The 16,667-nt window shown below is 38.1% G+C and overlaps 1 protein-coding gene across 1 annotated transcript in view; it reads right to left on the reverse strand.

The window, feature by feature from the left end:
- The window catches only part of LOC140241201 (uncharacterized), a 141,403-nt gene that overhangs the window by 31,429 nt on the left and 93,307 nt on the right, over nt 1-16,667 (reverse strand). The window contains 1 exon segment of the mRNA XM_072320960.1: nt 1,828-1,972. Within this exon segment, the coding sequence (XP_072177061.1) occupies nt 1,828-1,972 (145 nt within the window).

The raw sequence follows: 16,667 nt of genomic DNA on the forward strand, positions 1-16,667 counted from the left end.
ACACATCGCAATAAGCAATGACATCCCCAAGTCGGGAAGGCCTTCATATTCTCTTGTCAGGACAGGAAGAGATGTTTAAGTTTTAGGGGGACTCCTACAGAATTGAGGGAAACATGGCAGCTCTATAGCGGTAGTGTAAAATCTGTTAAAATAATGCACATCCATACTCCTTTTATTGAATATTTGTGCAACAATACTTGCAGTAGATTCAGTAGATCAAGGGTTAATTCTATATGGTTTAAATACTACTATTGTAAAAGAGAGAAGGGGAGTGCTGGAGAATGGATGTTTCCTAATACAGCTATTGAAACAATATTTTATGAAAGCAACTTTGACTGTAAAAGTCTTTGATATAAATGTATCTACTCTTACAACCTAACACAACACTTTGGTTGGATTTATCAATTATCTTCCATTTCTCGGGAAAAAAAGAGCTGTTCACATTAACTAAACAGAAGAGATAACAAAAGCAGGAACAAAGAGCATGTCCTTCAGGACCATATCATGTAAACAAACCTCTAATTCAAACCGTAGGCTAAGAATCAGTCGTAACATCCTTTTACATTAACAAAGGAAACTAGTTTCATATTACACTAGCATTTACAGAAACTCTAAAGCAAGTTAGAAGACTGGGATAGAATCGTGATTTCTTTTCCTTTTTTTTTGGGGGGGGGGGGGGAGTGGGGGCTATTTATGTATCCTCATTCATCTCATTCTTTTCGCTTCAATCTAACCTTGTTGGGATTTTGATTTGGTTTCTTCCAATGTAGATAAAGGGGTGTCCCATATATATCTTTTCTTTCTTTTCTTTTTTTCCCCCTCATTATTCTGCTGCCAGCTGAGGAAGGGAAGGAATTGCGATGGATTTGGGAGCAGCAAGCTGGGATCAGCAGGGGCCTTCCTGCCTTACTTCTTACCCTACGTACCACCTAAACTGCAGTGAGCTCCTCGAAACAGACACTTCCACTCACTGTATTAGAATGTGTGTATGTACCTGTTTGTGTGTTTGTGTGAATGTCTTCCCACATGAAGCTCAGAAATTGCCCTGCTGATCCCAAACACTCCCAAACTTCCAGAAGGAATAAGGCTTGGATGTTTCTCTGGATCTGCCGAATTTCTCAGGCTTAGGGAAACGGAGACAAGCCTTATCAAGTGAATTCTAGCCATCTGACAACGTATCACTCCCTTAACTTTGGCAGCCTGCCCAGTTCCTCTATTTGAGAATACAGCATTTCTCTTGGTTTCCCTTTCGTATAAATAGCACTGCAGCCAAAGAGCATCATTTTTTTTGCATGTGCTTTGTTTTGTTTTGTTTTGTTTTTTTTAAATAGAATATGCTCACGTCTCAATCATAACCTTTTGTCTTTGCTGAATTTTACATCTAGATCAAATACCGGGTGGCAAGGGGATTCATGGCTGGCCTGATGCATTTGCTACCCATGGGGTAGATTTAAAATCAACAAATAGCACCGATCGGCGAATATGCGCATCGAAGTGCATGCTCATTGGTAACGGTTGATTTCAGTCAAGTTTCTTCAGCTGTGAGTGTACTTACACAGAGTTTAGTGTTAGAGCTGTACCCAGTTTGTTACGGGTATTCTTCAATATTGTATATCTGAGTCCATCCAGTCTTCCCACTTCATGGTATCCCCCCATGCTACTGGATCTTTAATCATTAATCTTCAAAGGTTCCTACTGTATCAACCTCAATACATCCAATTCTCCCCTCATTTTCATTTATCTCCTTCCATGTAACCAAATGCCAAAGTGACAGATGTCTAAAAAACTGTCACAAGCCTTGTATTGGTTTTTAAGTCTCACACACACCTTTCTAGGCGTGACTCGATCCACGCGGTCGTATTGGCACACTCCCTTGAAACTCAGCCCAAGCCACCATGGGATCCCTGCTTTGTCCTTTACTTCGTAGTAATGAACGCCGTAGGTTGGAAGGCCCTCGGCCAGCTGCATGTAACTGGAGATGCGGAGAAAAGGAGGGAGGAGAAAAATGGGGGAAGAAAGAAAGAAAAAAATATTTGGTGTTGGTGAGTAATGAAGCTACCATCTAGTCAGGGTACATCAATATTATCCTTTTTTACTCAAGCTAAAAACAACGAGCAAGAAACAAAAACTGATCAGTAGGCTGTCAGTGTCCTCAGGCAAACTCCTAGGTTGATCATTAACCTCCAGATGAATGGGCGTGGCAGAGGTGAAACTCTACTCCTGAAAGAGATGCCTGATCTCCGCGGCATCAACATCATTGACGGAGGGCACATGTGTTCAGTTGTGCATTCTTTCCAATTTCTACATTGCTATCAGCATTTTGCTATGCTGCCTTCTTGATCTCGGAACTTGATCATAGTTGAGAAAAGCAGTATAATTTGCCTTCCTCTGTCACATCAATTTGATACACCGCAATCATCTTAATGTGAAGTTGAATGACTACTTTCCCAAATGAGACGATCACACATATATCAGAATTTCTAAACCATGATTACAAAGAAAAAAGACAAGATTTTTTTCTGACAGAAAACAAAAACAGAAAAAACTTTGCTTGCACAGAGTTTCTCTAATCATGAGAGACATGCCTGAATATTAGTTATTCAAAAACTTGATTGTTATCTTCATGTAGGGGTCCTTACAGGACAAGTTCACCTTCATAGACATGTGAATTGAGTGAATGCAGCATTATCAGTAGAACAAATTAGTGAAAGTTTGGGGGAAATCAGACAATCCGTTTAAAAGTTATGAATTTTTGAAGTTACAGCTCTGTCACTGCTGGATGAGAAGACTACTACAGCTTCTGATGTCACATGTGCACAAAAATATTAAGAAAATATAAAGAAAATTCAGCATATTTTCACTTTTCTCTCATAATAGAAGAACATTTGACTTTCCTCTTTCAGAAGGCAAAGGGGTATGATACTGCCCTTAACATACAATTGATGAACATCATTTGGTCAGTGATGAGTCGAGGAAGTGTGCACTTTTTTCAGAAAGTAAAATTTTGTGAAATTCTCTTTATATTTTCCTAATATTGTTGTACGCATGTGACATCATACACTGTGGTAGTCTTCTCATCCAGCAGTGTCTGTGCACATACTTTAAAAATTCATAACTTTTGAACGGATTGTCCGATTTTCCCCAAACTTTCACTGATGTGTTCTACTAATATTGCTGCATTCACTCAATCTACATATAGGAAGATGGACTTGACCTTTAATCATCACTGCTGAGTTACTTCTAAGTCAGTTAAACCTGAAACATGAATCTAATAAGTGAAGGCAGCCTGGCAAATGCAATGCCTTATGGCAGATAAGAAGGCGGTTGCCACCACATTGACATGGTGAGGGGGTTCCAAGAAACTCCCATCTGCGGTAAGTTGGTTAATACTTAGCTCTCCTTCACTGTGAACATTACCAAATATAGCTGAAAATGCACTCCAGTAACCTAACAATGACACATACATATTGCAAGTATGGGAGTGTTCTGCTATTACTAGTCTGTGATGACAGACCCTCCCTATCAGTAATCACTAACAATAACAGAACGTAATAAATAACAAGAGACGACCCATCAGTTGTAACGCTGAAGATATACAAGTCTGTAGGATCTGCAAGAAATCCTTCTGTTTCCTCAATTATAAGAAATATTATTTCTGAAGTACTTGGTAGTCTTTTACATTGACTGTCTGATGGTGCCAGACAACAAATTCACTGAATGCAGGTAAAGAAGCATTGAACTTGACAAACTTGCTAATGCCTATTAGGACATTTCTAGCATCACTTTTAGGGTAAACGCTTGGTATCCTCATGCCAGTATCATCAAACGGGCCCACAATAAATAGGCTAACATTGACTGAATTGTAAAGAGCAGTCTGTACATTAAATCAAATAGAAACTTGACAGAAATACCGGATGAGACATTACTAGCCTTGGGACTTGTGAGTTTTCTTTTTTTTTTTTCTTCTTCTTCTTCTTTTTTTTTTTTGTTGATCAAGTATAAGTCTGTAGCTGGGGGAAGAAAAAAAATCCCAGGGAAAATCAAACCGGCGACCTTCTCACAATGACACCCACTACACAGTAGTGGCATCTCTTTTGCTGGTACATGTAGCAGAAAAAGCTGCTATTTTGCAGTCGAGTAGAGTTCCTATGGAAGGGTGTCTGCAATCAATACAATGGCAAGTAAGATGAAGGGAATCTCCATGTTTTTACAAAGATGTAGCCATGGGGAGAAGTTGCTTCTTTGGGGAAATATATGATAAGATGGCTGTGAAAGGCAAAAAAAGAAAAAAAAAATGGGAACAAAAACTTGTGACAAAGAATGGAGAACATGCAGATACAAGAGAAAATGGAAAGTCCATTTGTCAATTTGTATCTCCCCTTTCCCCTTTCAGTGTTGCTGCAGTGACAAGCACACCGTGGCACAGTATCGGTAACATAAGGTAAGTTGTCTTGCCTTGTAATTATTCTGTGCTCTTGGAGCAGTAAGCAGGGTGAGGTGGGGGTGGGGGCCTAGAAGGTGCCGCTTCTGGCGATAATCTCACTTCACATTATCGGACTGGGCCAAGTGTGAATCAATCAATCTTAGGGTCTTGTTTGTATCCTACGATTAGGCCCAAATACATTACTGTTTTTCCTGCGCTAACTGTATGACCTCAAGCAAATTGTAGCGTGCCCTTCTATATCGCTCAATTTGGTGCATATCCACCGGCTGAAATATAGGGGTAGAGGTTCAGTGCATAATGAGAATATATCGAACCTCATGCATCAAATCAATGCAAATGTCAGCCATTTCTACTCCTTTCTCATTTTTGTCCCTTTTAGTCCTTGCACTAATTTTACATTTCTCATTCAGCCATGCAATTCACCAATCTTACATCTTTCATTCAGGCCAGTGTTCCCCAATTTTACATTTTCTCATTCAGCCTAACGTTCACTCCCCATTAGCTATTTTCTTCAACAATGCAACCTTTCAACAAATCATGAATCAAGGCGGAGGCAGCAGGAAATAATTAGGGAATATGTGGGCACAATTAGTGATCACAATTCTCACAAAATTGGCAATACCATTTCTCTCCACAAAAAGGGTGGATGGAAATTGGTGCCCACTGCTGCTTAGGCTGTCTGACAATGCATCAATCTAGACTCCTTATATTCCTAATATCCCATAAACCATGGTCTGAGCTTTTCTCTTGTGAGCTGATTGCACAGTGTGGCAAGACTTCAACATCTTTGGAAGACCGAGTGTCTTTCTTCGTGTAGACCTTTGAAGAAGGCTGACACGTCTGTTTCCCTTCACCTTAACGTCCTTTCTGCCCTGTCTGTTTTATGTCAATGAAAAGAGAGGCGTGGCGCCCCTGCCATCTCAATGAAGAACACTATTGCATGTACTGCCCTATGGAAAGACTGGCATACCTGAAATGCCATATCATCACTGCCACTGGTAGGGGGGCTAATTTGCAGGTAAAGAGCGATTAATGTCAGGGGTACAGGGATAATTCAACAAATGACTACATGCTGATTATCCAAGCCCTCTGACACTAGCACAAATCTCAATAAACACAAACCATGAAAAAATATGAAAGGATATCAGCGATACCAAACAAAATCTACTGGGGGGGGGGGGGGGGGGTGGGTTATTAGGCTATGAAATGCCATATATTTCAATCAGACTCTCTTCTGCTAAAGGACAAATTATTCAATCAAATTAAATGAGTGGTTAGGAATTTTATCTCAGTATTTTCTTTTTTGTCTGTCAAAAATGATGGAGAAAAATGTATGCAGATAGTGTGTCTATGCTCTGATTGATATACATTTGAGAAATGTCAACGGACGGAACCATGCTATTCAGAAGAGAAATGAGTCAAATTGGTTTGACCTTTGCACTGAGTTATCTAGAAATTTTATTCTTGAGAACTTTTTTTTTTGCCAAGCTAAACCATAGTGCTATTAAACACTGGCACAAATTTAGCAATGGTAAGAAACTATAAACATACACGTATCAACAGCAACTTGTCAGCGATGGCTGAGGACTTTATAGTGCTTACATATTTTGTACATAAAACTCAGAAATGAAGTTTTTGCTCCAGTTTATGATATATGGCCTTATCAATATTTCAGTAGAGTCGAGGATTGACAAAGAACACAGACTCTATAAATCCAAATTCACGCATACATGTACACACAAGTAAAGAAGCTACTTTCCTTATCCCTTCTAATACACTCTGTCTATATATCATGCCCATGGATTTTTTTTTTTAAATCTATTTTTCCTTTTTTTTTTTGTGGGGGGGGGGGTGGAGGGGAAGGTAGAAACTGATCGTACGGAAAACATCACAAAATGCTACAACCAATATGAGAATCAATGAGAATCAATGCAAGCAAATTTGCAAGGACTCAGCGAATCAGAATAATGCTGCATATAGAGTCTAATTGCCAGCACTGAACGTACAAGTGATCAAGGGTATCTCGCAAGCAATATTTCTTGGACCGCGTCATTTCATCTTCAGAAGGAGACTGCGGCCCAGGTTCGAGCATGATGTCAATTACAGCCCAGTCCCGTTTCAAATTAATTCTTGTTCTGTAGCTCTGCTCATCCGGAACACTGCCATATGTATCAACTCATCTAGCCGACAATCCATCCAATAGAAAAAAAAAAAAAAAAAAAAATTCATACCGTCAAGCCATAGAGCTGTCACCATCATTATCACTAATATTTTGACATAGCCATTCATCCTAGTGCCAATTGCTCAGAGTCTCAGCTTACAGTCTGTATATGCATCCTGCTCATTCCAGCACGACTGCCGAGCAGGTCCGTGCAGAGATGAAGCTCCATTTATTCTTCGTTTATTGCTGAAAGGTGATAAGATCAGGCTGAACTGCAGATGACAGCAGAGATAAATGTGTCAGTAAATACCCTTCCTTGTATCAGTGTGGAGAATAGACGAGCAGAGATACATAACCATGGCAACTACATTTGTATGAAACGGGGATTGATGGCACTGCAAAAATTATAACACTGAAAATACCTTCATAAAGCTCTGCCAGGTTTCCTTCTCTCTATCTTGTCAACAATTGCAGGTACACATGTATAGAGTAGGTGACATGTACATTGACAAGGTACAGTCTCTGATGAAAGCACAAGTGCTGTTCTCACTGCAAAATTTCAAAATTTGGGTTGGGTAACATCTTTTTGATTCAGTGTTCTCACCTTAAAAGAATTGAAAAATGAAACTTTTTGGGTCGCAATTATTTGTGAGGAGCTAACCCACGTGTGTTATAAATGGTATGTTTTAAACTAGTCTAGTCTCAAGGCCAATTCAATATAATATGGCGTACCACAGCATGGTAAAAATAGAAAGAAGCGACATGCGTAGTGCATTGTGGGGTATAAAATCTTTTTCTTGCAGTCATGGTTTTCACTGCATAATTTTGTGTCTTTGTGTAAAAATTTGTGAATACTAATCTGTGTGATTTGGATCATGACCCAAATCGCACAAAAAATCACATTTTTTGTGTATTCACTGTAAAAATTTCTAAATTTGGGGTGTGATCCTGACTGTGACATACACACACACACATACACACACACACACAAAATCACATTATGAGTGCAATGAGAATGGCGCTATTGTGAAACTGATGCACACAACAATGCCTTCCTAAATCCTGACTTAAAGCATTCTCTTGTCTTGTCAATTGGCCATTACAATGTAGCACTCTGGAGTAATTACACAAGGTACTTTGCAATTGAAGTTTTGATTGCCGATCAAAGAATAATATTATCACAACTCATTGGCCATTATACACATTAGTCTCGATGGCAAGGTTATTCCTATGTCAAACATACAAACCTTAAATATACCATTACAAGGGAATTGACCTGAAATGTACCGTCAACAACTCAAGTATTCTGTTGATACAAGTTGGTATTGGCAAAAGTAGCACAAAATGCAATCAAACTTTATTTTTCTGGCTTTGGCAGTTGTTGTTTTTTTTCATAATAAAAGTGTGATGTTTTCATTGAGTAATTCACATAGATGGAAAAAAGAAAAGAAAAATAATGATGCCTCTGGTGTTCCTTTAGACAGCACATAAATAATTGGAGGGGTAAGGACTTACATTTATATGTAAACATTTGATCTTTTCCGTTCAACCATGGTTTCGAACTAAATGAATGCAAAAATGAAAGCAATAAACAACTAAATGAATGCAAAATGTAACTATGTATACGGTACAGTTATGTATTTGTGACCAAAAGGTTACTCATCCAGCTTGTGTGCGTGTGTGTGTGTATGTATACATGGGGGGGGGGGTGGGAGGGGTGAGATCAGCATTTCAACTTCATGGAACCAATTTTCATTGTCATCACTCATTGTCAAACCTGTTATCACTAAATTCACTGCAGGTGATACTGCACCAAATCCAATTCTCTGCAGTCGCTGAATGCTTGAAGAATGAATGGATTATCGTTTAGCACGATGAATATTGACGCCCCTACTCTTCGGAAAAGGGAGAGGGTTGAGAAAAACCGTGAATGGGGGACACCTTGAAAATCTGTTTAGAGCCCTATGAAATAACCTCTGGGTTGGCAAAAGGTGACCCTATGCCATGATAGGCATGGTTCAGACCCAACCTTTGTGAATTGCGTCACACACGTCAAATCAAATGTTTTTGCCATTCAAAATCTGAAAGGTTGGAAGAGAATTCATCCACTGTTACTTGTAGCAATCATTTTAAGAACTACTGTACATGTATTTGTTCTTGAAGTTTACAGAAACTGATAGGCTGAACACTTTATCTATCTTTTGTCCAGTGAAATATATATTTTGATATACTATATTTTGTTATACTCCAGAGTTTTATAGGTTCATTTGGGTGTTTTCATATAGGCCTACTGTACCAGTAGGGCTGTTATACATGTACCAGACACGTCCTACACATTTCAGTCCAGATTGTATCTGTAACCATGCAGGCCCTATAAAATGGACAATGAAGATAACAAAAATGCATTTAACAGAAATGATAAATCACCCATTAAATGAATGTAAGACCATTACAAATCACCAATTAAATGAATGCAAGACCATTACTGTTTATAAATTCTCATCAAAGATACTTGTCTCACAATTGATGTCATTTCAAGGAAGTAAATGACTTGACTAGCACATGTGCTTTAAATTAGGGCATATACAGTGTACATAATCATGTATCTAAATAAAATTATTAATACCACTTTATAACATCATCAAATCTGCTCCTCGTAGAAACTCTAGCGTAGAAGCATTCACAATGCAAATGTATTAGCAAACAGGGACTAGGCTAGTTAGACTATCTGGTACGCTGGTGTCACCAGATTTCAGAATACAATGTGTAGCATGAAAAGGCAAAGAGTGTTCCAGATGCAGACGATTAAAATGCCTTGGTTGTGGCTCACATATGGTGAAAATCTCATATATTGATTTTGTGCTTTCTTTCTCCAAAACGCACAGAATAGCTGCAGTTTAGTGAATGGTCTTTATCACACCAGGGTGAAATGACCATATGTTACAATGGGTGGTCAGTGTTTTAGTATGACCTTTCTGTGACCTCTGAACAATGATTTTTTTTTTTAAACAAAACACCACTAATTAAGAGGGAGAAGTAAGAGTTTTGTCTGCCTCGTTGAACAGCATTTCAATGCAGACAAAGGAGATGTTGACCCTCCTGTTCGTAGAACAATCTTGCCCAATTTGAAGTGTAAACACATAAAGCTTTGTGCGCGTTCTCAAAAGAACGATGCATGGTACCATGTGATTACTAAACACATGGTTCAATACCATCGACATCACTTGTAAACTGAGTAAATTGGAGGTACATGCTGGATTATGGGTAGATGAAGATATTTATAAACAGACCTATTGTTTAATGGCAAAGTGATATTACACTTACTCAACTGTTGAGTGTTGGCTAGACATTTGAAACCATGCAGAAATGTATGTGTAGAAACTCATAATAGTACAGAGTCAGAGATCTAGGAATTTTGGAAGGGAAAACAGTCTTCACAGCTTGAAATGAGACTAACAAGCAAATCCACATACAATACAAACAGAAAGAGTGATCAATGGTTTTGTAATTACAGAACAACAAATCTTGGCAATGTATGTTGTGACAATTTTTATGCAAGTCTGCTCACTTGAGGGCTTCGATATGATTATGACCTCTGCTGTACATTTTTCATTTTCTTTAATGCACAGAGTGATGATCAATTTGTCATTGCATTTTATGTTAAGTATCATAGATTCCATCTAGATATCGATATCAATGTTCACATTGTCTGATTCCTATTAAGATCTAATTTTCATTCAGCTGCTGTTGCTGTTCAAGTTCTAATGTTTTCCTCCAATCATGCTGTTTTTGTTTGTGCTCTCATTTCTGGGAAAGGGGGTAAGTAGATATTGATATTAATCCTAACATTGGCTGATTCCTATACAATTTTCACTCAGCTATTGTTGCTGTTGAGTCTGATTTTTTTTTCTTTTAATATCCAATAACTGGCTTTGTTTTTGCTTTTATGTGTGTGTGTGTGTGTGTGTGTGTGTGTGTGTGTGGAGGGGGGGGGGGGAATGGATGGACAGATCACAAAAGGGTGGGAAGTATTCCCCTACATACAAACTATGCAGGCCAGCCTGACATGTTTTTCTATCCATTCTCTATGCATACAAACATCATGATAAGCAGGGACAGGTGAAAATGAATGGCACAGATAAAAAAAAAATTAAAAAAAAAAAAAAAAGACAGACAATGAATGATACACACATGTCTTACAATGCTGTGGTCTTGACGACTTCAAACTGAGGTGTGTCCACAGCAATTCCTTGAAAGTTTATGTTCCACCTCATTATTATTTCATAGATAAGGACTATCTGGTACATGTATTCTAAATACCCTCCTACTCCCTTAACCTATCCACACACTATGTACACATACATACATGTTCTATGGTGTGTGTACAGTATATTAACTTTACTACTGAAAAAACACAACTTTTTCACATGCATGAAACTTCCGTGAATTTCGGATATATGAACTAAGAGCTGAGATTTGCGAAAGTAGAATGCACGTGAATGTTTCTGTTTACACAATGCATTGAAAAGTTTCATGCTAAGAATGCTCTGGTTTTACAGTACAATGTACGTAAAGGGACTCTCCATGAATTTGTTAGGGGACAAAGCTGTGTACTCATAAAACCTATCAATGATGACAGGGTTTTTTTCTTTTTCTTTTCTTAATATTTTAAGTTCATCTAATGTTGGCTCATAGGTCTGTTTTACTATAGTAGTCACTGTACAACTTGATACATTTATGGTAAGATGGAAATATAAAAATCTACATCTATCTATCTGTCTATCTATCTATCTATCTATCTATCTTCCTATCTACATGTATCCATCTAATTGATCTATCTATCATATATCAAAACACTATAAACATCTATACTTCCTTTACTGATTAATGAAAACTAAAAAATCACAGCATACACATCTTACACGAAAAGATACGAGGTAAAAAATCACTTTGTGCTATATTCAGTTTACTTCAGCTGAATGTAAAGACTGTTAGTTTGCAAGGTAGGGCCTATACCTCAAAATTGTCATATTTTTATACAAATATGCATTAATGTCTCATCACTGAACTTTATTCCGATCAACATTATATTGGTTGATTTTCAAATGAGTACAGGAACTACTGTATATGCAGAATATTTTGCGAGGTTTTTATTTTCGCAAATTTTGCGAGTCAGGTGCTATTTGCAAAATTAAAGACACGCGAAAATATTGACTCTGATCCCGATGTGAATGTGACGTACGCGTGTACACTTCTACACTTCTTCAGTACAGGACTCCCCGATCGCGAATTTAACCACTCGCGAAATCGTCGGGAGTTCCCATTTCGTGAAAATTTAGACTCGCGAAAAATTTGGCGTATACAATATTTGAAGCTGTACTTCCCTGTTCCTATGCAAAATAACCATTTCAGTCATGGCACTGCCACTGGAAGTTGAAAGCAATCATGCAACAGCATCACTTACAGCAGGCCCATACACAAAAGTGTGACTCTCTGAGTACAAATTGTGTGATAAGGAAATTGTAATCTAACACCAGAAAGGTGTACATCAAAGTATGGGAATAAGTATATTTTAGCAATTTTTGTTTGGTGGTATGTTCTACTGTTTAACATTTCATTTGGCTGCGTTTCTTTTAAAGGCTAAATAAAGAATGCATCAGGTATGGACTAGATACATTGCAGTTAAGCCTTCTTTATTAAATGTTTTTGTTTGTCACATCATATGCCTAAGCCTTAAAGGCATAATATACCATTTGCAGATGAAAGCATTAGTGCTATAAAATAGTTCTAAAATGTGAGTTAGGGATAGAAACAACCACTGTCAAAATTTGAATCCGTATAATCGATGTTAAGTGTTGTTAAATACACAAAATGTGAACAATAGTTATAATAAAAAATTTTCCAGACTAAACCGTATACAGTTACGGTTTATTGAGAAAAACCCTGATATCTCCTTATATTTTAGGTTTTATTGTAAATATTTCATATGGTAGGATGTTTTATGATACAACAGATCTACACATATGCATCAAATATGATATTTTGAAAATTTTTGAAATCACTGCTCCCAAAGGTAAACTGGACCTTTAAAGTTAGGGGATGAACTTGTGGGTTAGATGGCTAGGAAAGATAATTGCACTTTCTCACTAGTTCTGATCTCATTTGGGTGTGTCTCCCTAGCACACCAGCCTGAAGTTATACTCTACCACACAAACCTTGGAACAGCAAAATCAATAAATTCTAGGCATCATGATAAAAGAGTTCACTGATTCTTCACAGATGTGAGTCAGACTAGATGACAATTTAAATGCGTACAGGAATTTCTCACAGACATCGCTAAATGGCTATACAAGGATTTGATCTTTGGCCGTCGTCATTAAAAGATCATCATGACCACTAGATTTCAAAACAGCCTGGAACAAACAAGCTGGATTGATCCCGCAGAACACATGTTTGTTTATCTCTTACATGTAGCCAAAACCCTTTCAGGCCCCCTCCCCTCATTCCAATCCCAAGTTTATCACCAGCTAAGAAAGAACTTACCAAATTGAGATTTAAATGCATATCACAGGGGGAAAAAATACACACAAAATAATAAATTGGTTCACACTTCCAAGTACTTCAGTTTACTTGTGTTTTCCAAGTGTGGCAATCCACTTCAGGCTTGTTTGAATGCTTTACATAATTCCGTCAGCCACTGAAGCTGATTTTGACGAAAATACAATATCTCTTTCTCTGTGTGTCCTTCTGATTCCCAATCATAAATCTTTTCACTATATGTAGGGCCCTACTTATTGGCTTAATGGCTGCTACTTGAGGGCCATATACATGTACCTGTACTCCAATACTGAGACCATTCGAGAATGGTCTCAGTTTCTACAGTTCCATATAAGCTGAAATAGGTCACCTTGGAAATATGTTAAGTCTCACATCATAGTATCTGTCATTCACGCATGAATTGCAAACATGTGTTAGTATGCTTATATTGGTCCATGGGCAGTAATCATCACAAACTTGGCACTGTAGTAACCCCTGTCTTGAGCAAAATTACAAATAATCCATTCATAAGAATACAGAGACACAGCAAACTTTTCATTCAGTATTTGCTTTAAAATTAAAAAGCCAGGAATGGGGAATTCTCCATGACACTTGGACTAAAATTCAGGATGAGGAAACAAGACGGCCGAGACAAATACTGAGTGCTCTTGTTGTGCTGTGAAACTGTGATTTATTGTGTTCTGAAGTACAATCCTCCACGGCCTTATTCTCAATCAAGAGATAGAGAAGAGAAAACGCCCTTGACATCGGCAAACCTATAAGTTCCACATATGAAGGTGAGCATGCACACTACACAATGAATACACATCATACAATGTACATCCTCGTTTCTTTTCAATAGGTTTCTCATTACCTTCTTCTTCATTTTGGAGCATATTAGAGTCCCTTAAAAAAAAAGGCATCATTAAAGGGAGAGATAATACATGCATTGATAACATTTTCATTCAAGTGACTGTACTGTTTTACACTTACAATAAAGTCCTATCAAACACATATCCCCAAAATTATAAAATGTTCATAAATTGAGGGTTATGAACTTGAATCTCTTTGCACGCTTGTACTTTCATGAGACACATATGAGACTATAAAAGAAAAGTAGATGTGAGAACAAATACTAGACACCATACACTACTCACACTTTTCTCAGGTTTCAGCTGATGAGCAAAGCAAGCCATATTGATTCAAATCCAACTGATGTTGCCCACACATCAATCTAACTTTAACACTACACTCTTGTCCCTCACAGGTGTATGAAAAGTGAATGTAATCTCATAAGTATGAATTACACTGAAGAGCTTTTTATAGGGTACAGTGTCATTGTCTTTGATAACACATATGTACTTCTATAGAAAATAATATGTCTAGTAGAATGAGCCTGAGGGATTCAAGTTCTATAAAGGATGCATTCAGATCCTTTTAATAACAGAGTGGAAGTACTCTGTCGAGGGTCAAATAACTGTGGTGAAATTTTAAAAAAAATAAAAGACTAAAGAGAAAACGGGCAACTCACCTGTGCCAACACCCAGACAGAGAAGCACATGAACATTAAATCCTTTATGGCAATAAAACCATCACCTAGGAGATAGCACACAGATGATGCTTCACGGAGTAAGCTTGAATCAGCATCTACGCAAGCTGCTGCAGTACACTGCTCCATTCGTCAGAGGCCGAGAACACACACTCACTCAGTCTTTTCTATCTTTCTCTCCCTTTCTCTGTACTCCCTCTACCTACCCCTATGGTCATAGATGTGAGTGGGTGCTACGAGTTGTGAGAATGGGAAACAACCCACACACACACACACACACATGCAGCTCTCAGTGCTGAAATAAGTGTGTGCGAGCAGTGTGAGTGCCTGTGTGTGTCATGCGCGACTTGAGTGCATACATTTCCTACTTGTGCCAGCACACGTAATGTACAAAAAGCTGGCGAGGTGAACTGTGTCCCCCTCCCCCTTGATTTGATTTGATTTTTGTTTCTCACATATCAGGTTAAAAAAATGGCTCCCATCACAAGTACGAATGTACAGAAGATCAAAATAAAAGTAGTCAGAATATTCTATGTGACACATCAACAGTGATGAAAGCAGAGTTCTGTTTAATTTTCAATGAGAAATAAGGAAAGTGTTTGTAGAAAATCATATTTTTCTTTGCAATGAATGCAGACTACAATTTTACATATAAATAAAGGCAGAATACTTAAAACTATGAATTGAAGTGTTACATGCACAATTATGCAGTGGTATGTCATTGTCTGAATTTGTCGCTCCAGCAGATTGATATTACAAAACTGATAAACAGTGAAACTATAGGGAAAGAAAAGCAGTACTACAGCATACAATAGGCCTACGCGGTGCACCAAATATATGCAGATAAAACTTAAGGTAGAAGCACCATTCACCAGACATCATTATGAAAAACACATTTGTACAAACGACTGAAAATATGTGTTGGAAAATATTTATGGCTTATCTTTCGACACAAAGGAAAAGACAGCACAAATTTGATTGCACTCTCCATGACTCTATTTGTGAGAGGATCTCACAAATATTGCAAATGGTTCACAGTTCACTGTATAATTCACACAAGACACATGTGTGCAATTACGAAACATTTACGCACTTCTCTGCTCTTTTCTGTCACTCTACCGTCCACTTAAGACCTCATTAACTGTCTCTTTCAGCACCTCGCTCCTCTCTGAATACTCTCCCGTCTAATGCATGCCAGGCTACGACCATTACACCATTAATTCTGCCATGCCAATGACATCAGTCCCACAAATGCCTTTCACTGTCGGTCCGCTGGGGGCATCCTGAGGAGCTGTGTAAGGGAGCCGCTGACCGAGATAGGCAGCCTGTGAGGTATCTGCTTCATCATGATACTAACTGCCCCTGACTCTTCGCTAACAGAGTTATAGGGAATTCCAATCCCCTGCCGCTCATTAGGGGATTGAAATTCAGGTGTTAAGTCCAGATTAGGATGACTGTATAGGTCTCTCCACACAGCCATCAACCAAAAAATTTTGCTTGCTGACTTTTATTGTCATATCGAGCACGCACAAAACACAGCGATAACTTACAGAAAAGTGGTGATCAAATTGGTTTCCATTCGGATAAAATTCAAATGCCACGCAATATAATGTGGTGTCATTTGATCTGAAGTCCTACAGACATACATAATTGGAATGCTTGTATGCTGTCAGTGGTGTATTTATGCCATATCATAGATGGGCAGTTCATATTTTATGGACAATATTTCACACAATTTGCTGATTATTTAATCACAACAAAATGACGATTCAATGTAAAAAAAAAAAAAAAAATCACCCAATTTCAGTGAAAGTAAACATGATATATCGGTATAATAAGAAAAATCAGTTTGCTGGCATTTGGAAAGGTTCAGTGACACCCTTTCCCCCATTCCCCCGTACCCCACCCCTGTGAGAAATGACAGCATCTCTTGACATGGGCACATAGAAATCAGCCAGAAGGGTGAGCTGACCAGG

The sequence above is a fragment of the Diadema setosum genome, chromosome 2 (assembly GCF_964275005.1).
Source record: "Diadema setosum chromosome 2, eeDiaSeto1, whole genome shotgun sequence".
In the NCBI taxonomy this organism is placed as follows: Eukaryota; Metazoa; Echinodermata; class Echinoidea; order Diadematoida; family Diadematidae; genus Diadema; species Diadema setosum.